The sequence below is a fragment of the Adelges cooleyi genome, unplaced genomic scaffold (genome assembly GCF_023614345.1).
Source record: "Adelges cooleyi isolate 19-005CV unplaced genomic scaffold, UGA_ACOO_1.1 ACOO_flye_CR_arks_rails_tigmint_CR_PRNA_108, whole genome shotgun sequence".
Classification (NCBI taxonomy): domain Eukaryota; kingdom Metazoa; phylum Arthropoda; class Insecta; order Hemiptera; family Adelgidae; genus Adelges; species Adelges cooleyi.
In genome coordinates, this window is record NW_026095761.1 from 5,911,990 (window position 1) to 5,934,288 (window position 22,299).

General features: G+C 29.4%; 6 protein-coding genes across 11 annotated transcripts in view; 3 read left to right on the forward strand and 3 right to left on the reverse strand.

The window, feature by feature from the left end:
• The window catches only part of LOC126845866 (venom metalloproteinase 3), a 190,614-nt gene extending 184,040 nt beyond the window's left edge, over positions 1-6,574 (forward strand). For 3 of the 5 annotated variants that reach the window (XM_050584865.1, XM_050584871.1, XM_050584859.1), the window contains exons 8-17: positions 93-222; positions 949-1,091; positions 1,667-1,722; positions 2,515-2,641; positions 2,733-2,897; positions 2,974-3,100; positions 4,278-4,382; positions 4,466-4,623; positions 5,590-5,876; positions 6,278-6,574. In XM_050584865.1, coding sequence (XP_050440822.1) covers positions 93-222; positions 949-1,091; positions 1,667-1,722; positions 2,515-2,641; positions 2,733-2,897; positions 2,974-3,100; positions 4,278-4,382; positions 4,466-4,623; positions 5,590-5,876; positions 6,278-6,450 — 1,471 coding nt within the window. In that variant the 3' untranslated portion in view covers positions 6,451-6,574. Of the gene's footprint in view, positions 1-92; positions 223-948; positions 1,092-1,260; positions 1,314-1,666; positions 1,723-2,514; positions 2,642-2,732; positions 2,898-2,973; positions 3,101-4,277; positions 4,383-4,465; positions 4,624-5,589; positions 5,877-6,277 lie in introns of all 5 variants that reach the window. The other 2 variants (XM_050584877.1, XM_050584885.1) reach the window with 2 other exon arrangements.
• Positions 2-14,518, reverse strand: LOC126845899 (homologous-pairing protein 2 homolog). Its single transcript, XM_050584913.1, has 3 exons — positions 14,392-14,518; positions 2,958-3,113; positions 2-897 (listed from the first exon to the last, which is right to left on the reverse strand). The coding sequence occupies exon 3, from the start codon at positions 889-891 to the stop codon at positions 277-279; it is 615 nt and encodes a 204-aa protein (XP_050440870.1). The 5' UTR covers positions 892-897; positions 2,958-3,113; positions 14,392-14,518; the 3' UTR covers positions 2-276.
• LOC126845907 (transmembrane protein 14C) lies at positions 7,002-9,356 on the reverse strand. Its single transcript, XM_050584928.1, has 3 exons — positions 9,066-9,356; positions 8,807-8,996; positions 7,002-7,391 (listed from the first exon to the last, which is right to left on the reverse strand). Exons 1-3 carry the CDS (start codon positions 9,139-9,141, stop codon positions 7,328-7,330), a joined length of 330 nt encoding a protein of 109 aa, XP_050440885.1. The 5' UTR covers positions 9,142-9,356; the 3' UTR covers positions 7,002-7,327.
• On the forward strand, positions 9,435-11,027 carry LOC126845895 (glutamate--cysteine ligase regulatory subunit). Its single transcript, XM_050584900.1, has 5 exons — positions 9,435-9,706; positions 9,779-9,971; positions 10,243-10,436; positions 10,506-10,620; positions 10,689-11,027. Exons 1-5 carry the CDS (start codon positions 9,599-9,601, stop codon positions 10,847-10,849), a joined length of 771 nt encoding a protein of 256 aa, XP_050440857.1. The 5' UTR covers positions 9,435-9,598; the 3' UTR covers positions 10,850-11,027.
• Positions 14,519-14,753: 235 nt separating the features above from the next.
• Positions 14,754-17,936, forward strand: LOC126844495 (alkylated DNA repair protein alkB homolog 8-like). The gene is made up of 6 exons (XM_050582745.1): positions 14,754-15,343; positions 15,518-15,749; positions 15,892-16,014; positions 16,087-16,272; positions 17,118-17,410; positions 17,474-17,936. The coding sequence occupies exons 1-6, from the start codon at positions 15,254-15,256 to the stop codon at positions 17,891-17,893; spliced, it is 1,344 nt and encodes a 447-aa protein (XP_050438702.1). The 5' UTR covers positions 14,754-15,253; the 3' UTR covers positions 17,894-17,936.
• Positions 17,937-18,805: 869 nt separating this feature from the next.
• Positions 18,806-22,167, reverse strand: LOC126844503 (protein pelota). Of its 2 annotated transcripts, none has more exons than XM_050582757.1 (9): positions 21,912-22,166; positions 21,758-21,850; positions 21,272-21,422; positions 20,913-21,026; positions 20,705-20,845; positions 20,416-20,638; positions 19,451-19,643; positions 19,286-19,392; positions 18,806-19,139 (listed from the first exon to the last, which is right to left on the reverse strand). In XM_050582757.1, the coding sequence occupies exons 1-9, from the start codon at positions 21,950-21,952 to the stop codon at positions 19,033-19,035; spliced, it is 1,170 nt and encodes a 389-aa protein (XP_050438714.1). In that variant the 5' UTR covers positions 21,953-22,166; the 3' UTR covers positions 18,806-19,032. The 2 variants fall into 2 exon arrangements, with proteins under 2 accessions (XP_050438714.1, XP_050438718.1); XM_050582761.1 differs by having other exon boundaries at positions 19,035-19,139; positions 19,247-19,392; positions 21,912-22,167.
• Between the last annotated feature and the right edge of the window lie 132 nt (positions 22,168-22,299).

Consider the following 22,299-nt stretch of genomic DNA (forward strand, 5'->3'; position numbering starts at 1 on the left):
TCGATTTTAATATTTTATTGATAATTAAACATTTAAACGAATTATAACACTAATAATCAACATATTATACAACTTGTTAACAAAAAATTAAGGTTGCACGGAGGAGACAACGTACAGATTAAAAGATACTTTGTATCCTTCTGGAACGGCGTGGACCTCAGGTACAGACTGCTCAAAGGGCCGAAAATTCGTATAAGCATCGCCGGAATTATAATTTCAAGGGTAAACATAGCTATAGCTTAATACACGAACACAAGTTAAGAGTAAAATAATTAATTACAAGCTAGGCATACCGACAGATTCGTCTGTTTCTATTCCGATTTCTTCGAAAAGAGCTTTCTTTGTTTTCGGGCAATTCTCTAAAATCGAGTCCAATATGTCCACGCATATGCGTTTCCTTTTTCTGTATTCCTTGGTAATTTTTTCGTAATCGCTTTTCACTCGTTCTTTATCTTTCTCCGACATCTTCACGTTGTTTTTGGATAGTTCTTCCAGCTTGCGTTTAAGATCGGACACGGATTTTTCCAGCTCGGCCACCATGCCCTCCGCCTCTTTGGTGCTGTAAGTACTCCCCAAGGTTTTCACTTCTATTTCGGATATCTTGTATTTTTGTTCGACGTCCCGCAAAGCCTCGTTAGTTTTCAATATTTCCTCGTCAATCTTATCCATTTCCTTTTGGTCGTCCAGCGTGACGTCCGGTTGCATCACGCAATAAACCTTTTGCTTGCCGTATAATTTCACAAATACCTTGTTGTCTTTCACTAATTGATCCAGAGCTTTGTCTACGGCAGACTTGCCAATGTTCTGCCGTTGAAGACTCGAAAATACATCGTTGGCACTATACGGTCGGTTGGCCGTCACCATGAACTTGTAAACTTTTTCCTTTTCCATGTTAATCTGAAAAATATAAATGGAACCGTACGTGAAAATATCCATCTAATATTTTAGGCGCGGGACGCTACGCCATATTTAGAACGAAACAGAGTCGGCAGGGATGCTATTGACTCGGCAGCCGCTCTAACCGACATGGGAAAGTATCTATTCAAAGAGCGAAGACTGCCAGTGTACGACATTGCCGTTGCCGTTACCAAGTGAGTAAACATTTCCCAAACACCATAACGGATATCATGTCTTAAAAAAAAAAAATGTCAAATTTTTGGAATTTATTGATGAATTCATTTCATGTACTGAGACCGTACGGTTATGTTCTATGTTTATATATACGTACGGGTCGTTATAACCGACATCAAATGCATTTAGGTACGACATGTGCAGACGTCGAAAAGGAGGCCGTTGCACAAAAGGAACGGCTGGTATGTGGTAAATAAAAAATAAAAGGGGAAAACGCTTTGAGTGATTCGGGAAAATTTGTACATACAAATTTTCAAACCCTTCAAAAACATTACTAAACAACCTTCTTGGTGCAACGGTTCATTTGTATCAAGTGTATTACTATTTTTGTGGTGTAATAACCAAGGCTTCTATAACGTGTTTAGTAGTAGACGTAGTAGATCATATTAATTAACATTATGTGTAATGTGGTTGATAATTGTAATGCGTTACGACATGAATACCCACGTTCTTGAGGATCGATACACAATGGCGAACCTAGGAGCAAACATCCATTCCGAGCGGATTAAAGCAAATCTAAATGTTTAATTTTCAGATTAGACATGTGCAGGAGACAATACCCACACGATACATGCAACAGGGGTACCGCAGGTATGTCCCTGAGAATCCAAAATATAATACAGTGCACTTGTAATTTTTTTATGGCCCCAACGTCAAATACTTCCGCCAAAATATTATATAGCACTAAAATTTGTAATTTTTGCAAATCATAAGGTACAAACAAACTTGGTTCGCTCTGTACGGCACTGAAATTCGGATTACCACCTGGATATCATAATATGTAATTAAGGACACCGTATATCTTCTTTTACACTTTTTGTAACTAAAGAAAAATCATGCAAATTTATGCGAAAACGCTAACTTGTAAATGAAAAATTTCAAAGCATTTCACAACAGAAATCCACCGCAGCATACACAAACGCATCGGACACACAAAAACACACACATACAGCTTATACCACTACAATACAACACACCAGCGAAAGTCTTGTGATTTGCTTCGGAAAATACCAGATTAAAAATAAAACGCTTAAAATGCTTATTCTGTATAATGGTGTGGTGTTTCTAGTAGAATTTAAGCTCAAATGTAAATCCTTTTGTTAAATAAAATGATGTATTTGTATGTATTTATCATACACTGTAATGACTTTCAAACTAATAATAATTATACGCTTCTACCAATATTAACACACGGTGCTGCACAAGGTAAATAATAAACGGTTTTGTGCATAATAATACAATTTGTATACACGGTATAACAATATAACACGATCGGTCTAATGGGTTGTAAGTTTTAACCAAGCTTGTAAACTCTATTTTGTTGGGTAAAATAAAAATGATTTTACTGTGGCATTTGCTGATTTTGTAATCGTGTGCTCTTAGGGTTTGCGTATGTGGGTGGAGCGTGTGTTGTGAACAAACGTCTTGAAAAAGTCAACAGCGTCGCCATCATAGAGGACACAGGCGGCTTTTCTGGTATCATTGTGGCCGCACACGAAGTCGGTCATTTGTAAGTCACGGACACCGTATACATAATAATTAATACTAATATAGGTAATAGCGGGTTGCCTTAAGTGTAATTAACGACAATACTACTTCAGATTAGGCGCTGTGCACGACGGTTCGCCGCCGCCTACTTACTTGGGAGGGCCTGGCGCTGAGAAATGCCGCTGGGAAGACGGTTACATAATGAGTGACTTGAGGCACACTGAAAAAGGATTTAGGTGGTCGCCGTGCAGCGTTTCGTCGTTTCATCATTTCTTAAAGTTTGTTTTTATTCCACTTACACGCGCGCGCATTACATTCAATTTTCCTGATATACTTACTGTTTTTCAATTGCAGCGGTGACACGGCTACTTGTTTGTTCAACTCGCCGCACGAAGACGAGTCTTTACCCAGGATGTTGCCCGGAAAACTGTTGACGTTAGACGCCCAATGCAGAAAAGACCGAGGGACCAGTGCTTGCTTCGTAAGTGTCCAGTCTGCGAAAAGTGCAACATTTCTTAATAATAAACTTTTGTTTGGCAACCGTATGAATAAAAATTATAATTGTTTCATCATGCACTTCGATTAAAAAAAGCCGGCACGGTGCCGAGTCGGAGAGGTTACGGGGCTTCAACATATATATATATATATATTATAATTGAACATGGTAAACTCAATTATTATAAAAAGTTTCTACTCCTTTTAGGGGAAAGAGCTAACAATATTATCTTGATTTTCATTGTTATGTCGACAATATACCATATTCAAAAAATACCCCACACAAGTTTGAAACTAATTAGACTGTTTATAAAAAAATATGGCGTACCTAACGTAGTTTTAAGTGAAAAATTCAAACTTTTTAGTGTTTTCCTCGAGTTTAAAGGGGAAGAGTTAATCTTTTATGCTTTTTAACCTTATTAAGGGGATTCGATACCGGCCGTTTTTTTCAGTCAAAACAAATCATTTTTTGTCCATCGTACAGGCCGAACCAGTAATCCGATAAGTAATTTGAAAACAGATTTGAATTTGTCATCAAGTTTACTTGAGATCCTACAAGGCACTTTTTTCAATTTTGAATTTAACCTTTTACAAATTTGATTTAAAAATTTAAAATTTTATAAAATGTTCAAACGTTTTTTATTCATAGTAAGAAAAAGATATCAAAAAAGTACCTAGTAGGATCCCAAGTAAACTTCATAAAGAATTCAAATTTGTTTTCAGATTACTAATCGGATCACTGGTTCGGCCTGTGCGATGGACAAAAATGTACTATTACATTAACTTAAATAGCTTTTACTCATAGACAAAATGATTTAAATAAAAAATAATACCATGAAGCTTATACAAATTAACCGTTAAATTAATTGACACGGTCGAAATTTATTAAAACCACTTTTTTCTTAAACATTGCCTATACAAAACTCATTAAAAATAGTCGGTATCGAATCCCCTAAGTATATTTCAGGTACAATTATCGAACTATAATTTCACTACATAGAGACATCGGTCTAGTGGTTAATGATGTATTAGCTCCATCTCGAAGCTAAAAATTATATACTTAATAATGGATATTTTTTTAAAAGAGATAATTATATGATATTACATTATGATAATTATATTTAGGTTTACCTCTAAAGTCTAAATATTAATTTATGTTACAGAAAGATGATCGGGTATGTGCTCAGCTGTTCTGCTTCGACGCTGGATCGGGCTACTGCGTAGCATATAGACCAGCGGCAGAAGGTTCCCCTTGCGGAGACGGACAAGTACGATATAGACAAAACTATTTCGTTATATCATCGCAAATATACAATAAATTGTTGTTTTTTTTTTTTTTACGATTTATCAGCATTGTACGAACGGCAAATGTATAACTGAACACGAAAATATTATCCCAGATTTCTCCCAAAACACTCCATCGTATCTTCGCAGAACGGGAGAAGTTCACGAGGGAGATGCGACGCAGAACTGGCCTCAATATTTGTCTCCTAATATTACAACTCAAAGGTAAGTTCAAGACTGGCGTTTTTATGCAGAAAAATTACAAAACGTCGCGTGCCTAAATTAGTGTCTAGTAGCGTGCTTAGATGAGGTAGTTGGGGTGGGGGGGGGGATATATCCCGGCAAATAAATTCTATTTTTTAATCAAAAAGTCAATTAGTTATTATGTCTAACGAATTTTTATCAGGAAATCAATTAAATTAAGATTTCAACATAATTCATAATCGTTAAATGAATAACGGATGCGTTCCCGGGCAATCCATCTATGTGATTCAAAATTCGTTTTTTCATGCAAAATGATCTAAAAACAATCCCTAATATATAGCGCACTCTTATCTGAGTTCGTCTAACTTTTATTTGTAGTTTAAAAGCGAACCAGTAAATCATCAACCATATCTCAACTAAGCAGTTTTTTTATTTTACTACAAATTTGATTTTTGGAACTTCGATCACTTCAATTATATAATACATCTCTTAATTATAAAAAATGCTTGGACACGTCACTGTTGGTACCTTTGCGCAACGATTAAAATAACATTAGCACATTTAATTCTGAAACTATATCATTGTAAGCACTGTGTATTAGGTGGCTATTGTACATTATATTAAAGTCAAGCCGTTGTCATATTTAAACTGAAGTCAATCAGAGGCCATGACCAGATAATAACAGTAGAAGGAGGAGGGGATAAATATTAACAATATAGATGACACTGCTCAATCTATATAGTAATATTTTAGAATATCTGAAACTCGCTAGCTCTATTTTTTTTAAATTATTTATTACCTTTAAGAATGTGCGAATCAGCTTACAGAAATGCATTCAACACACGATTGTAAATATTATACATTTAGATTTAGTTTAGTGTAGCGTGTCACATTGTGTAGTAATTAACCAAAAAATTGATACCTAGTAATATGTTGCGAAAGCGATTGTAAAGCTTTTGAAAATCATTAAATTTGGCGGCGTTCTAGGTCCGTATGGAATGACTTTTGGAAGACTACACAAAAGACTACTCGTACCCCCCTTGTTAACAACTACTCGTACAACCATAAATACACACCAAACTCCTATCAAACACTAACTACAACGACTGAAACATATGACACTCAACTTTCGCTTTTGCCACAACAACAGTACAGTAATAAGAACAAGAACGAAGACCCCTTAGCTTTACTGCTTAAAAACAAATACTATCATTTGGGGCCGCAAGAGTTGAAAACTGTCAATCATCAACTTCTATTACCCAATAACCCAAATGGTAAGTTTCACAACAGTTTTAAATGATCACTTCCTCATCATTCGCTCGGTACTCGAGGTTCATGAAATCACTTCACTCCTATCTGTAAAACAAACTGCCATCAGGAAAGAAATATAACACAATATTATCCCGTTACAAATACTATACAATAAGTATAATAACCAATATAGGTATTCAGATCAAATAACAGCAACATAATAATAATACAATAACCGGTATACACCTAATATAAAGTAACATCATTAAGTTCTCACTAACAACAAGATCGCATGTAAACATTTATCAATTAATTTGTTGCATACTAAAACAATGTCATTCATTTAACTAATACAGCTCAATAACAACAAATCATTTATAAACTTTATGAGTGAAACCTATTTACGGACAACTATTATTTCTAGCTGATGAATGCGTCGACAAGGCTGGAGCAATGGACAAGTGGGGAGCCGTATCATGTTATGATTACCTAACTAAATACGGCTTAGGATACTGTTCGAATCAATACATCCAGGAAAACTGTTGCGCTGCAGTCAAATACATTTGCAACAATGCACAATATGCGCTTAACGGCTGAACAGCTCGTTTATTTTATTCACCATATGAATAATACAACATAAATAATCTCTGTGAGATTAACTGATTATTATTATTTATACATTGTTACTCTTTAATAAATAAATAAATAAAACAACTTAAAACACAGTTTTGTTGTACAAGTACTGATGCATTTGTCAAACAATTTACTTTAACACGTGTTTCATATATATATATATATATATATATATATATATATATATTATTTATTAGAGAAAAATTGTGAAACAACAATCAGTATTTGTAAATTTGATTTAAGTATATTGTATTGTGATAAGTGCATAGTCGAGTTTCAAAATCTTTTTTAATTCATAGTGTTTGTTTAAATTCTAGAATAAACACTAGAAAAGAAAAAAAAAACTAAAAAAGATTTTGAAACTGAAAAATGTGATTCAAAATTATATTTGTTTTATATAACAACTATAAGAATACCTATATTTTAATTTTAATGATTAAGATGTTGTTTAGATTAACTATTAAGTATCAGGAATGTATATATTATATATATTTAAATAAAAATACACAAACGAGTTAGTTTTCTTATTCAGTCAGATTTTATAATCAAAAGTGTAAAAAATTAAATAAAATACCTTCCACCATAATTATTCAATTAAACTAGAATTAGAACTAGTTTTAATAATAAAAATTAATACAATTTTATATTAAAATATAAATTTAGATTTATTAAAAAATCCTGGGGTAAAGGAATCATGAAAACCGTTGAAAGAACTATGAAGTAATATCACTCCGGACTTCAGTTTTACTGTCTATTAGTCTTTGAGGAGGTGGATCTACTTCTGTAATGACTATATTTGCTGGTGACGTTTGCTGATCATGACTTGTTTCCCCAGGATTACTTATTCGTTTTTTGACGACCATACAATGACTTGTCTAGCACCCAGTCGGATCACCATGGCCAAACTACAATAATAATACATTTTAAATAATGAAGTACATAAATAATAAACTAGATATATTTTTTTAATTAAATAAGTTTTAAATAAAATATGAATATTTATAATGCGTTTGAATGCGTTTAAGGCAGTCTACTCAGAATTGTACCACTAAAATCGAAATGATAGTGTAAGGCCACATTATCTAATTATTTATATTATTACCAATATATTTGACGTTTGTTAGCTAATCATTAGAACTATTTCCTGCTTCCTAATCATATATTATTACCAATTTTTAGCAACTTAACTGTTATTTATATTTAAGTGCATCCATATGGATAGAAGATAAATATAATAAACACTATATTCAAATACATACACTTATTGGTTAATGGCTAGCTGACATTAAAAGAAAATATAATCATCACATCAATAGGTTTTAATCAGGTAATTAAAGTCAACCCAAAATCTAAGCCTTTTTAATTCTTTTTTTTTAACATCATGTTATTATTTAGCAAGTAAATATTATTTATAGAAGTGTGTACAGAGGAACCCATGTTTTATAGGTTTGACCAAAAATTAAAGTCTGCGCTCGTCTAAGCTTGTATTACATCAAAAAGGATGCATGTTGTGACGATTGAAAACGGTACACACAAATATTAAATACCTAAATTAAACATTAGATGTAGTTGTTAGATTAATAAAATAGGGAAAATATTTATTCTAATGATTTGTTTGATTTTATACATCAAAATAACCTAACAATAATAGTTGATGTCTAATTATTAATTTACTATTATTTCAAAATAATCATTAATTATGATGAACCCAGGCGAGAAATCATCTGGTAAAAAGAAGCCGCGATCTCCTTCTCCATTGACGGACTGACAACCCGCCCTGGAAAACAAATTTGTCCAAAAACCATCATCTCATGATGGCAGCGCTTGACCTTCAAGACCTGTTAAGCTTACACGATGATAATGACTAAAATAAACAGATAGTAATAAAGAATATACTTCTATACATTGAAATGACAATTAGGTTATCACCATCAAAAGTAGAATTTTCGATTACAGTTGTAATACATAACAGTTGAACAAAAAATTGTTTCAATGTATGAGAAACAGTTTAAGGTTATACCATAAATAACCGAGCATAGTAAGCATAGTAAATATGATAGAAATATAATAGATAATCTATAATATAAAATTAAAAACTTTAGATTCTTACCTAATAAAAATTATAATAAAATTATTTTAAACTAATAGATCTTATATTATATATGTATACATATAATAATTAATGAGTCACTGAAAACTTATCTAATCTATAAGACCTGACCTTTTTAATAATAAGAATAAAATCAATTTTTTTTTTTTTAAATACGTAGTTTAAGTGATATCTTTAATATGATATTAAGTATTAACCATGTATTCTTACCTAATAGCTGCCAATAAGCCGGCCGGCATTATTTTTCCACTATTCAAGTATCTTACTCCCATTATACCTCCTAGAACAGCACTAGTTCCCAAAGAAAGTGCAAGATTATTTGGATTTTTAGATAACTGATATGCTCCGAAACCCAATAAGGATCCAAAAACTAATCCAGCAGACAAACTTGGAATACTCGCTGTAATCATTTGTAAATTACAAGATGTATAATGGCGTGATGCGATCAATTATACAATAGGTATCTTACCTGCTTTGACATAGCCAAAGATGCCTCCTGCGGCTACTGTTGCTGCATACGCAAACTGTACATAGTCTACTTGCATTGTTGTAAATGTTTAATGTTCTTTGTGAAAAAAACTTAACGCAATTTAATAGGAAAAAATTAATCAAGACCCACAGGCTCTACTTTACCACAATCAACCAAGTATAGGTATCAAAATATTAATCCAGCTTTCGAAAAAACAATATTAATTACACAAAGGTATTAGGTAATCAGTAATCACGTTTCCCTTCACCACGTTTGTTTAGAATACATTATAATATATAGTAGCAAACCATGTGATTACCTTATTGGATACTCATGACATGACCTTGCAATTGATAACATAAAATATCGGACAGATAAGAATTACATTACATTATTTAAATAGTTAATGGCCCTAATAAATGGCCCACCTTCACTAGAATATAAATTACAATTTTTATCTAACTTTTGCAAATCTATTTTACGATTTATTGCCGTTAGCTTCATACCGTAATTTAGTGAGTTTCATAATAAAAATGTCTTACAGCATCCCAAAATCCATTTCTAAAATGTATATTCATACTGGAAATGTGTTAAACACCAATGATTTGGTACAAAAAGCTGGTCAAAACTCTACTGAAGAGGTAAGAAAGATTGATTAATGATACATTCCACGATATAACCATTATAGTAACTCAAATTGAATACGACTTTAGATAATAGAATGTTTGAATACTTGTTTGGCGAAATGTCCATTGCCATTTACAATAAACGAAAAGTCCATCCATTTAAAGTGCGATGAGTGTTATAATAACAACATCGAAGAAGAAAATGTAGCTCTCAGAACAAGTGTAAAGATATTTTTAACTACAAATGAGGTACAAGTTTTAGAAGATTCTTTGAAAAATCGTAAGCCATCCTAAATTAACACTATACTATACCCTGTCCGCTGAGAGAGCATGCCGGGTTTGCGCATGTAGACTGAAGACTAAGCAGCCTTCGAGGACATGTTGGCAGACAGGGCAGTCTCCGGGGGGGAATGATAGTCACAACTGGGTGCTGCGCAGGGATGCGAAAAACGGCCAATTTTTCGTCGGATCGCGACATGGTCTATTGGCGAACAGGTTATATATATTATCATTTATTGTATACTTTTTAATCTTGTTTGTGTATTCTTCAGTTTTTCAAGAATTAAACGACGAAGTTGTTGATTCAGTAATATTAGCATTTAATCATGGGAAAGATACATTACTGGCCGATGTATTGACTTTATGGGCTGTGCTAGAAAGTTATGTCAACAAACAAAAAATCACACGCATTGGTGTGAGCGATGTAGATACAAATTTGTTTGTTTCATTGTACAACAACTCAATAGTAAGCTATTGTGTGATAATCTTAAAAGCTGATTATATTTAAATAAAATATAAATTATAATAATTTCAGATTAAGCCAACAATCGTACAAATTAATCTTAACTCATGCTGTGTGGTCCCGGCTTCTTTACAAGAATTTACTAAAGAAAGAGATGTACAACTACTTACACATAGTGACTCGCATGGTATACTACTAAATAATATTTTATTAAGATTGATTGATTTTTTTACTTACATTTCCTTAATTTTACAGAAATTTTACCACAATCTAGTTTGGTCAAAATATTTAGAAGACAGCCAGATCTTGAACAAAATGTACCAAAGCTTGAATGGATCATAAAATACTTAACTCACGTTAAGTGTCGAGGAGTACTGGCAAGTAAAGGATATATTATTTGTCTTAAATGTTTATAAATAATTAAGTATAAAATATATAACCAATAATGGCAGTTTTTTTTTCATATTCAAAAGCTCATTTTCTATAGTGAACAAACTTAATGTAACTAAATTTTTTATTATAACTCTTTAACAAATAATTTTACATTTTTATTTCGTAATTTTTTTTAACTTCTTACAAAAAAAAAAAAATGTTTATAGAGATATACAATAATAAGCACCTATTATTGTTTAGTACCTAAACCACATTATTTTGAAAAATCTACATTGTATTATAATTCAAATCATATTATCAAGTTTAATTATTTAATTTTATACATTTTACTGTTTCCAATATTTTATTTAGAGTTGTTGATGTGTAATAAAATGTTTATTTGTATTGTTTAATTAATAATATATGGCCACAATCCACAGTCTGGTATAAATAGTGCTTGACTTTCAAAAACTGTAACAGTTATACAAATAAAAATATATTTGTTGTATAGTTTATATATTATAAACTCTATATAAAATTGTGTTTAAAAAAATTTAATTAAGATGTCGTCAAAATTAATATTTTTATTATGAGCTTACATCTAATTACATAGTACAGGGTTTATGTAAACACAAAATTACCAAATAATGGGTTAAAAAACAATAATTATAGTGTTACATATTTAACTTTAGCTTTAATATGTTTTTTTAACCATATGTATACTAAATAAGCATTTATAACTGTTAATTCAAAAAAAAAATTATTAATTAATTTACTAACAATTTACTTGAAAATTTAAGATAACTTTTAAGGTTATATATTTATTAATTTCAATATGATATTTAGTTTAAAAAATAAGTATATTTTTTTTTGTGTGTTAGTTAAGCATAAAACTTATAATTTTCATAGAATATACATATTTACTATAATTTTAAACATAATATTGGACACACAAATTGTGATTATTATTGCTTAGCATTAGCAGAATTCACTAGCAAATAGTTTATTTAAACCCACAACCATTATGTAATATCTAATAAAATATCACAAGACCGAAGACATACAGTTATAAGGTATAGAATGAATAACTAATGTATGACTCTTTTATTAGCAATAATATTATGTAATAATGTAGATAACATAATATGAAGGGCTGAGAGAAAAAAGAGCATAGTCAATATACCCGAAGTTTTCAGTATTGCAGTTTTAAAGTTTCAAAACTAAAAAAAGACTGACATTTAGTATAAAATAGATAACGCACATAAAATAATATTGTAAAAATAAATCTAATGAAAAAAAATTGGCAAGTGATTATGATCGTTTTTCCTCACAGCCCTTCATATAAATAAGTGATCGTACATAAATTCTTTGTTTGCGTTAATTGTTAGGAAATTTGGAAATCAAATACAACATAAATTATTGTTTTTGTATTTTAAAATAAAAATACAATATTGTTGATCATTAAAACTGATTATATTTTAATAAATTCTATATATTTTTAGTCATATAGAATTAATTCATTTAATTCACAACTTTACCTTTGGAAAGAAGTTAAAAACACAGATTAGATAAAATTAGTTTTATCTAGTCTGTAGTTAAAAATATACTTGTTTTGCATTTAAAACCCGTGTATAAGACAAATATTCAATAGACTATTTTATAGGAAAATAAGCTTTGATAAAAAATGTATTTTTACTTTTAAAATAAGTAAAAAACAATATAATATCAACAACATGATACAGTGATAAGACACTCTTTTTTTCTAAAAATATTGACAATTTTGTCGTTTTTGGAGAAACATTAGTTTATTTTCTTACAATATGTTAAAGTAATTATTTACGTACGTCAGTATTTTCTAGAGCTCTATCAACTTTTGAAACTTAAATGGTAATGTATAAATTTAATTGTTTTTTAAAATTAAAAATGTTGACTGGTTGATGACTAATTAAGGATAATTACTTTTTTTGTTTAAAATTTAGGACAGGAAGAAGGATGGAGTCTAGCATTAGTTTTATCTGTGGGTGTTACTCAACTGCACTACCTCTCCCGTCCTACATTTATAACTTAAGTAACTTTAAAAGTAATTGTCCAACACTAGTTATCGACTAATCAAAGTTTTCAGCATTTTATTCTTATTTAAAAAAGTTTATTAATACCGACAGTATATTATATATGTTACCGTTAAGTTTGAAAAGTTGATAAGTTCTGAACAAAAATTGAAAAAAAAAAATTTGAATATTTTCTACGATTGTTAAATAACATAAACTTAAGCGTTTCCAAAAAAAACAAACTACAAAATTGCAAATTATTAAAAAGAAAATGTATGGCATATCCTTAATGAATAACTCTGTATACATTGTAAAATTCAAAAACATATTACTCCTTTGCTTTTTCATAAGTATTTACTAGAAGACAAAACAAAGGCTAGTTAACTAAACATTGGGTAATTGTAGCCAATTTGCACTAAAGACTGAAAGCTACCAACGAGAATAACCATACAGCTAGTAGTGGAACTGTGACCTTTTGAGCCAAAATATATAGTTTAGCTACCTCATTTTTTAAACAAGTGATATATTACCCAAAACCTCATTCAAAATGTTGAGTTACCTACTTTCCATACTTTATATAATATATTAAATTATATATATATATAATTTAATATATTCACAGTTCCACAGTGAATATATACATGTATATATGTTTATATACATTAACAATTTTTGATATTAAATTTTATCATCAACAGATTTGTATTGTCGTATATTGTCCTTTTATGGTATACGCCCAATAAACAAAAAGGTTTGGTCTATTCTGTCCATCCTAACATGGCACTAACCCTAAGTAGATTCACCTTGTAAGCCAGTAACTCCTAAACTCGTTTAGATACTTCACACACTTAGTCGGACGTAACCTAGATCTAAGATTATAATAAATTAGTAACTTCTAAGTCATTTGTATTCGAGTTAGGGACTTTATTTTATTATAATCCGAGTTGAGTCAATGACTCAATCTGGGTGCAAATCTAAGGAAAATAGGAACTACATCTCACAGTGAAAAACTTAGTAATGTACCCAGTGATTATTATCAGAATGGAACCTTTAAACTGTTTATGATGTTGGATTAGGTATCGTTTTTCATTAATCATAAAGAAAGGTATACACAAAAGTCAACACACAAAATTAAAATATTATTAGCACACCAACTATTTTAAGTTAAAAAGAAATGTGCGCAAAATATACACCGCGTATCAGATTGGAGTTTACAGGAGAGTGCAACTGACATAGTATTTTGGGTGGTTTTAAATAATAATAATTATTGTAATTTTCACTGTGTTCTGTTCTATTGTTTACCATTTGGCCCACATTTATTGCTTAGTTTATATATATATATATATATGTATATACTACAGTATCTAAGTAACTTGAGCAGTCACTAGGAGAATAAAAATTAAGATTTGAGAAATCTTAATTAATAGTTACCACACTTAAATCTGCTTATACGGAAACTTAATTGCTAAAAAATATACTGTACTGTAAAAATGTAACTACAACACAAGGGTTATTCAGTTTAAAAATACAATACTTACATTTATAATATTTACTGCAGAACACGAATAAACTAAAAAAAACACGTTAATAATAACACATTATAGATCTAATTTACAAATAAATACAATAGAATTAACACTTAATAGAGACTAGAGAGAAAATGTATACTTGGGTCGGGTTATCAAGTGTTTTACATTTTGGCGCGAAATTCCTAAAAAAAAAACGTGTATGAAGTTAGCCTCAGAATATACCCCAGCGACATTTCTTCCAAAAATTGATAAGAGATAAGAACTGTCGACTGCCCCAATAATAATTTTCATCTTCTAGCTATAAATGATTCCGCCGACATTATATTTTAATATGTATACAGTATATAAAAATTATAATAATATATTATGAGCCCTTTAAATACCTATGTCAAATTTTTTGAAATTTGTGATTATGATGTAAATTAATATTTAAACATTTGTACAATAAATTAAATGTATAATATAAAAAAATATATCATGTTAAAAACCACAAATTTCAATAAGTGTATTATGCACCACTTTGATTTTGAAGGGTTCATTTAATGATAATCTAATATAATAGTAATTACATCTACCGTGACCAACAACACCAGTAATTATTGACAACACATGGATATTAAATTTTATCAGCTATTATCACGGCTTATCTTCTAATAACAATATTACATTATAATTATTTCATTAACTTATTTTTAAAATTATATTATAATTTTTAATTTTAAATTGTATCTAGCATAGTCCTATAAACTAATTAATAGGCCTAAGGTGTCTTGTATAGTATTTTGTATCATATTGATTATTTAATCAATGTACTTAATTTAATTTGTAATCTATAATTTAAAACTTTAAATTTTCTGCTCAACCAATTACTATGAATCATAAGCTACGTAGAAAAAAGTCAAAATATCAATCAATTTTAAAAAATGACTTACATATTGAATCAGGTGATAATCCAACTAAGGTACGTACAACGGCGAATCTGAAACTACTTGCAGTTAAACTTTAAATCGCTCACAAAATGTGATGAAAAATAAATTACATTATGCTAACAAAAATATTTATATTTCGCTTATTGAGTATTAAACTGAAATATTTCTTTTGAGTTTTTTTAATTTTGAATTATTATTTCTTATAGAACATAATGTTATGCAATTACGGCCTGGTGAATGGATTTGGTAGAAGTCATGTAACACAATTGTTTTCTCAGTATGGACTCGTGGAAAATATTACTATGTTACCATTTAAATCGTATTGTTTCGTTAGTTATTCCAATGTACAAGAAGCAAAAAATGCATTTGATAAAATTAATGGAAATACTAGTGATGTTCAAAATCAGAGGCCACTTTATTTAATTTACACAGATTCTGGTAAATATATTTTGTTGATGTTGTAGTGGTAATAATTTAAAAAGATATTCAAAGATCAAAGCAAATTTGAATGGGCCAATTTAACCAAAAAAATTAAATGAAGAAATATAAGCGTAACAAAATGTGTATTATATGTTTACAGTTCCAAAAACAACTGTGTTGCTACCAAATTTTCCTCCAGGGTTGGAAATAATTGACCATTTTATTACCGACGAACAAGAAGCTGTTTTATTAGAATTTTTTAATGAAAATTGGACCGATTCAAGTAAAATAAAAATTAAATTTTGTGTTGTTTGTTATTTAATATATATATATATATATCTAAAATATTTTGTAGGTAGTATGAAGAATCGTCAAGTAATACATTATGGTTATGAATTTGATTATGATAATAATGGTGTTAAATTTAATAGTTATTGTGATCCAATTCCTAAAGAGTTTGAATTCATAATAAATGCTATTAAATTGCGTCTAAATTGGTATCCCAATCAAATAACTATCAATCGCTATTTGCCAGGGCAAGGTAATATTTGTTTTATCTGCTTTTAATTTATAGAAAACCTGGTCATTATTGAAATCTTTTGTTATTTAAATAAAAAATAAAGTTACAAAGGAAATTTCCTCTTTTGTTTAAACAAATTTACATAAAATAAATACAAATGAACTTTAATTTTTAATGAAATTTATACAATAAATAAAAGCTTCTTTAAATAAATGTTCATTTTCAAGTTAAAATGATTTTTTTTTAAAGTAAAAATGGAAATATTAATTTATACAATAACAGTACGGTGGGGTTGGGGTATAGTGGTTACGAGGTATAGTGACTAGGAGACTATGAGATCATAAGTCATAGGAAATATTATAACTGAAAATGATAAAATAACTTTCAAATGGATGATACTAAATATTGATAAAAGTATTGTGAAGCCTGAATGTATTTAAAATTGTATTTTTAGTATTATAGTGGATACTGGATACAATTAGGGTTTGATATGATATCTTATAAAGTTCCTTTCAAGTATGATTTCTGATCTATAGACCTGCTACTTGATGGAATTAGTTCAGCGATTTGGAATATGTTGTGGGTCCAGATATAAAAGTAAAAACAGTACCTTCTGAGTTTTGCATTGAAGTTGAAGTAATAAAAGAAATTTGTATTAAAATAAAATAGCCTTACCGTCAATTGCTTGACATTAGATTGCAGGCAGCTTTGTTTAATGGACGAATGAATATTTAGTGAAAAAAAAACTACAATCCCTTCCCAGCAATTTTTTGTTTAATTGGGTTATTATTTTAAAAACTATCTGTTAATGTATTCATACTTAACTATATAGTGTTCCAAACTAATTGATATTTTTGTGTTTTTAGGTATTCCAAGTCACATAGATACTTGTGGTATATTTGATGGTTACATTATATCATTATCATTAGGGTCTAATATAGTAATGGATTACAAAAATGACAATGACCTATGCAGTGTTCTTCTAAAATCTAAATCTTTATTAATAATGTCTGGTGAATCTAGAAATGACTGGAAGCATGGTATTACACCTCGTAAATTTGATGTCGTTAACACCATAGATGGACCTGATATTGTGTATCGTAAAACACGAATATCAATTACATTTCGACGAGTAGTTCTATATGAAGATACTATTAAGGTTTTTAAAATGTTATTTTACCTTAGCTAAAATAATTTAACTAAGCATTTTATTTATTGATAGGACAAACAAAATCTCTACCATATTTTGGGCTGCGATCCTATGTCGTCTTATGAAACTCTAAAAAAGAGCTACAGGAAATTACTTTTACAATTACATCCAGATAAATGTGATTCCCAATCAGCAGCTAAAATGTGTGCAGATTTAAATAAAGCATGGAACGTTCTAAAGGATTCAAAGTTAAAGAAATCGTATGATGAACAATTAGAACAAAACAATATGGACTCACAAGTGACTCTATTTGAGTCATTACATGTTCGAGATTTAGAAAAAAATGAAGCAAATGATACTTTATATTATAATTGTCGATGTGGTGGAATATTTTCATTACCAGAATCGGAAGTTGTAAATGAATCTTTCTTAAAACCACTATTGATTCCCTGTGATGATTGTTCATTATTTGTTGAAATAAATTTCCCTTAGGGTAATTTGTTCATTCTTGAATACTCCAACTATCAAATTATATATATATATATATATATATATATATATATTAAGGTTTAACATTTTAACAAACAAATTAGTGAATTTTTTGTTAATAATTTAACGTTATTTCCTCCTACATTTTTGTAGGTCATTTGCGGTCATCAAACACGTTCTTTTTAAAAGAAAAACTTTTAATTATTTTTAAAATATTCATATTTTCTAAAAAAATGATGAGTGTTTTACATCAGATCCCTGTATATTAATGTGAAAATAGAATCTTTGTGCTCTGAAACCGATTAATCCGATCGACATGCAGGTTTTTTCAACTTGTGGACCATACCACGGGTCAAGTAGTTTATTTAATATCATAATACGTTTAAAAAAAACCAGCAGCTTGGATGGGATTTGAACTACGACATCTCACATGCCTTAGTATTGCACTTTTCACTACATCTCTACCTAAAGTGGCATAGATTTGCAATTTTCCACCTTTTAAACTATAAACAAAGCTTGACGTTGCAATAATTGTATTTACTAACCCGGGCAGATGGGCAGCTGCCTGCTAGTATTATTATATTTACTATTCGTAAAAAACTGTTTAACCCGCCAACTGCTACAGCACTGAAAAGTATCGTTTAAACGAAGGGTTATCTTGTATTCTGGCAGTTAACGAGTTGAAAAAATTTACCAATAGTTTTAATAATAGTAATAATTAAAACTATAAATGACTATAAGTAGTATTAACATTTTACAAGTCATTTTTTTATGTAACATTTTTCTTTTCTTAAAGAAAGGATAATTGTAAATATTCAATAATTTTAATTTTCAACACATAAGAAGGTTTAGTTTGTTTACATTTGATGCAACACTGTGTATAATTCATAAAAATAATTTATATAACTGATTCAACAATTAACACCATGTAACATAATACAATAATGTTTTTTTTTTACAGTAGTTCGTTAATTTGATGGTTTCTATTTAACTATTTAACAACATAAATAATATTTATTGACAATTTTTTAAAAGAAGCTGGTTACAAATAATGAACATTTTGTAAGATAATTTAATTATAACTAAACATTTCAATAAAAACATATCGTATTTAAAGGCGGCAAGGTATAAAATAAATTTATTCAATTAGTTGTACTTTCATTTAAATCATCTTCGTCTTCATCATCATCTTCTAGTTCAGGCATGGGAAATCGTAATATAGCTGCCACGCCAGTAATTTGTGATAACTCTGATGGTATACAAAAAATAAATTAGTCAATCACTAGAAATTTAGTGTCATATGGAAAACATAATTTATTTTATAACTGTATACTTGTAAAAAAATAAAAATTTTACATGGTTTCTATTTAATTTTTTTTTAAAACTTGTACATACGCTCTCCTGTAACATGCATGCTTGAAAATATTTTTACATCTCCACCCGACTCTCGTACACTATCAACTAACTTAACATAACGTTTACGTTGTAATATATTTTGACTCCTAAAAAAAAAAAAATCAAGTTTTTGACACAAAATCAGTAAGAAAGGTAATCATTTACCTGAATAAGCTATCTGTAATAAGTAATGTTTCAATCGCCATAGCTTCATTTGCTTTTTCAACATGGTTAATTCCATAGAAAGCTCTGGTTGATTCTGATTGCAACATTTTATAAAAGTTATCTAACGCTTTAAGCTCACCAAGTGCTTTTGTATCCTCGAGCTTGGCAGCAATGGATGGGTTTGATAAAACTTCTGAAAAAATTAATAAATCCAAATTACAATTTATTATTTATTTTATATTCAACTTATTGATTGGTAACAATTAGGCAATGTTTATACTATTAATATAGTATACATAAGCATTATTTAAACTTTAAATTAAATACAGTTTAAGTACATTTTTACAATGAAAATCAAAATAAGTGTAATTGTTTTCACCAAATAATATGCCATATAAAAGAAAAAATAATAAGAATTAAATTTTATCTTTTAATACTTTTTAGTTCATGAGACATAACCAGCTATTCATATTACATCTAATCATAGTTTACCTACTAAAATAATAGCAATTTAAAATAAAACAAGCCCTTTTAGGATCATATGATTAACATAATGTGGTAGGCAGTTGAAAACTGTTGGACAAAAATGTCTTCATCAAGGGGCATTGCTTAACAATGACTTTATAACTGTATAGCACTTTATCAGTTAAAAGCAAATGATACACTAATAGTTTCTTATCAATTAATAATTATTAATTGTACACATTTTGGAAAATAATATTATCGAGTATACTCAATAATTTGTAAGTTCTTTTTCACTGTTATTAAGTGATCCACTTTTACTTCTAGTTAAGACTCCTCATCGTTTCATTTGATTCATTTATCATTCTAAGAGTATATTTTATATTAAATAACTAAATAAATAGTATGTTTGTAAAATAACTTAAAATTAAAAATAGTATTCAATGACAAAAGAAAAGAAAAAAGAATAAGGTAATTTTAAAAAGAAGATGAGAAGTCCTTACCTTTGAGTGAATGTTTAAAACCACTAGATGCATGTGCCATGATAAATTTTGATTTGTTTTCTAGGATTATTTTATTGTCAGTTTTGACAGCTTCTTGTATGATGTATTCGTAAAATTGATCACGCACAAAACCAGGACTGGCAATTATTGTACATTTGACAACATCAAATTTGATGTGGCGCAATATTGCTTGCATCACCAGCTCAAAAAACTTTAATATTCCCTAAATTTGTGTTAATTTTGTAGAATTAATAAAAAGCTCGTGCAAACTACATCATGTTTCAACTACTTTTTCGTGTTGTTTTACGTCTCCTTTGCGTTTTCTAGGTATATTATGATCAATTTTCGCTCGTACTATTGTGCGACTTCCAGAAATCAAACAAACGTGTGCTAACCCTTCTTGCATTATAACAGCTGCTACATCAGCAGTCTAAACAAAAAATAATCATATAATAGAGTTTGCTACAATTGGAGGATCTGGAAATTAAGTGTTATACCTGTGTTGGGTCAGTAGCCATTTCAATTCTTTCTAGATCAATGGAATCCCATTCTTCTTTGATAAGTGAAAATTTTCTATTTAATTCTAAATCTATTGTATGATATGCTCCCATCTAAAACAAAAATAATGGTTTAAAATAAGAACATGTAGATTAAGAATTGTGCTGAGTATACTAACGAGTCAATACTAATGGATGTCGCACAAACTACTGCAATTACACTTTTTTGAGTAATCATATATAATATAAGGTTATTATATTTCATTAGTGTTATGTAAACTGATAAATTAAGTTAAATATCAACAAACAATTAAATTATGCATATACATCTGATCAAGAGTAAATTTGATAATATTTACCTTAACATATTCATTTTCCTCAATGTTTCTACCTTTAAGACGCAGTAGGCAAGCTTGTGTGTCAAAATCTACAGTTTCCACGTTTATTGTTAATGTTGTCCTAACACGGTGGCTAGTAGATGAACCGGTAGCTGATTCATTCTGTACTTTCCTAAACAAAAGTAGCATAAATTAAAGGAATTGATTATAAAAAAAATGTATAAGTTAGGATTAAAATAGTTTGATTTAATATTTAAAAAATGATTATTTATACAATTATTAATATACCTATGACTTTTTATAGATGTATTATCATAGGTTAATATAACATATTAATTCATATTTAACCTATAGTATTATTATTTTTACTGTGTGTCATATACTCATATAGTATAGTATTTAGTTGGGTGATTTATTAATGGCAATCTCCCGTAGTATTGAAATTTTAAATAAATAAATAAATCAGTTTCATGTAAAATATATTTTATATTAGTTTTTTTTATATACCTAATAGTAGATGCTCGCACACGGTCACCCTCTCTAATGATATTGTATGCTTGCCACATATCTTCGGCTTCTTCAGGTATGAGAACCACAGTTCTAAAACCAACAATTTTTTGAATTATTTGATAAACGTATCGTTATGAAATCTATTACGAACCCTTTGCCATCTTTTTCAATATCTTTATGGATCAGTTTCATTGTGCCGGCTACCTAAGGTCGCTTTTTATTGTTCATCATCTAAACATTAAGAACAATATCATTTTTCGCCTACGTGTATAATGATGGACTTAAAATATTAACAACATCAACAACAACAAATCATATTTACATATGATACCGCAAATTAGCGGTTGTACTCGGACAAACAAATGTCTCAAATTAACGTGATCTACACACAAGACCCAGCAAAAAATCGTCAATCAACTTGATAACACGAACGCAATGGTGTGATAACAAACAGGTGGCCATTGAACAAATAACTCAGCATTTATGTGTACATTACAGTTTTTGTTTTATGAAAAAATTCTAAAACATTTTGAACTCAA

Excerpts from the sequence above, each read along its gene's own strand:
- LOC126844503 (XM_050582757.1), bottom strand. The coding sequence starts at position 21,952 with ATGAAACTGATCCATAAAGATATTGAAAAAGATGGCAAAGG. Across the intron at positions 20,846-20,912 it reads TGGCTACTGACCCAACACAG|ACTGCTGATGTAGCAGCTGT; the intron begins GTATAACACTTA and ends TTTTTTGTTTAG. Across the intron at positions 19,140-19,285 it reads CATGCATGTTACAGGAGAGC|AGTTATCACAAATTACTGGC; the intron begins GTATGTACAAGT and ends GTATACCATCAG.
- LOC126845907 (XM_050584928.1), bottom strand. The coding sequence starts at position 9,141 with ATGCAAGTAGACTATGTACAGTTTGCGTATGCAGCAACAGTAGCCGCA. Across the intron at positions 8,997-9,065 it reads CTTTGGCTATGTCAAAGCAG|CGAGTATTCCAAGTTTGTCT; the intron begins GTAAGATACCTA and ends AAATGATTACAG. Across the intron at positions 7,392-8,806 it reads GGCTTATTGGCAGCTATTAG|TTTGGCCATGGTGATCCGAC; the intron begins GTAAGAATACAT and ends TTATTATTGTAG.
- LOC126845895 (XM_050584900.1), top strand. The coding sequence starts at position 9,599 with ATGTCTTACAGCATCCCAAAATCCATTTCTAAAATGTATATTCATACT. Across the intron at positions 10,437-10,505 it reads CATTGTACAACAACTCAATA|ATTAAGCCAACAATCGTACA; the intron begins GTAAGCTATTGT and ends TAATAATTTCAG. Across the intron at positions 10,621-10,688 it reads TACACATAGTGACTCGCATG|AAATTTTACCACAATCTAGT; the intron begins GTATACTACTAA and ends TTAATTTTACAG.
- LOC126845899 (XM_050584913.1), bottom strand. The coding sequence starts at position 891 with ATGGAAAAGGAAAAAGTTTACAAGTTCATGGTGACGGCCAACCGACCG.
- LOC126844495 (XM_050582745.1), top strand. The coding sequence starts at position 15,254 with ATGAATCATAAGCTACGTAGAAAAAAGTCAAAATATCAATCAATTTTA. Across the intron at positions 15,344-15,517 it reads CAGGTGATAATCCAACTAAG|AACATAATGTTATGCAATTA; the intron begins GTACGTACAACG and ends TATTTCTTATAG. Across the intron at positions 15,750-15,891 it reads TTTAATTTACACAGATTCTG|TTCCAAAAACAACTGTGTTG; the intron begins GTAAATATATTT and ends ATATGTTTACAG.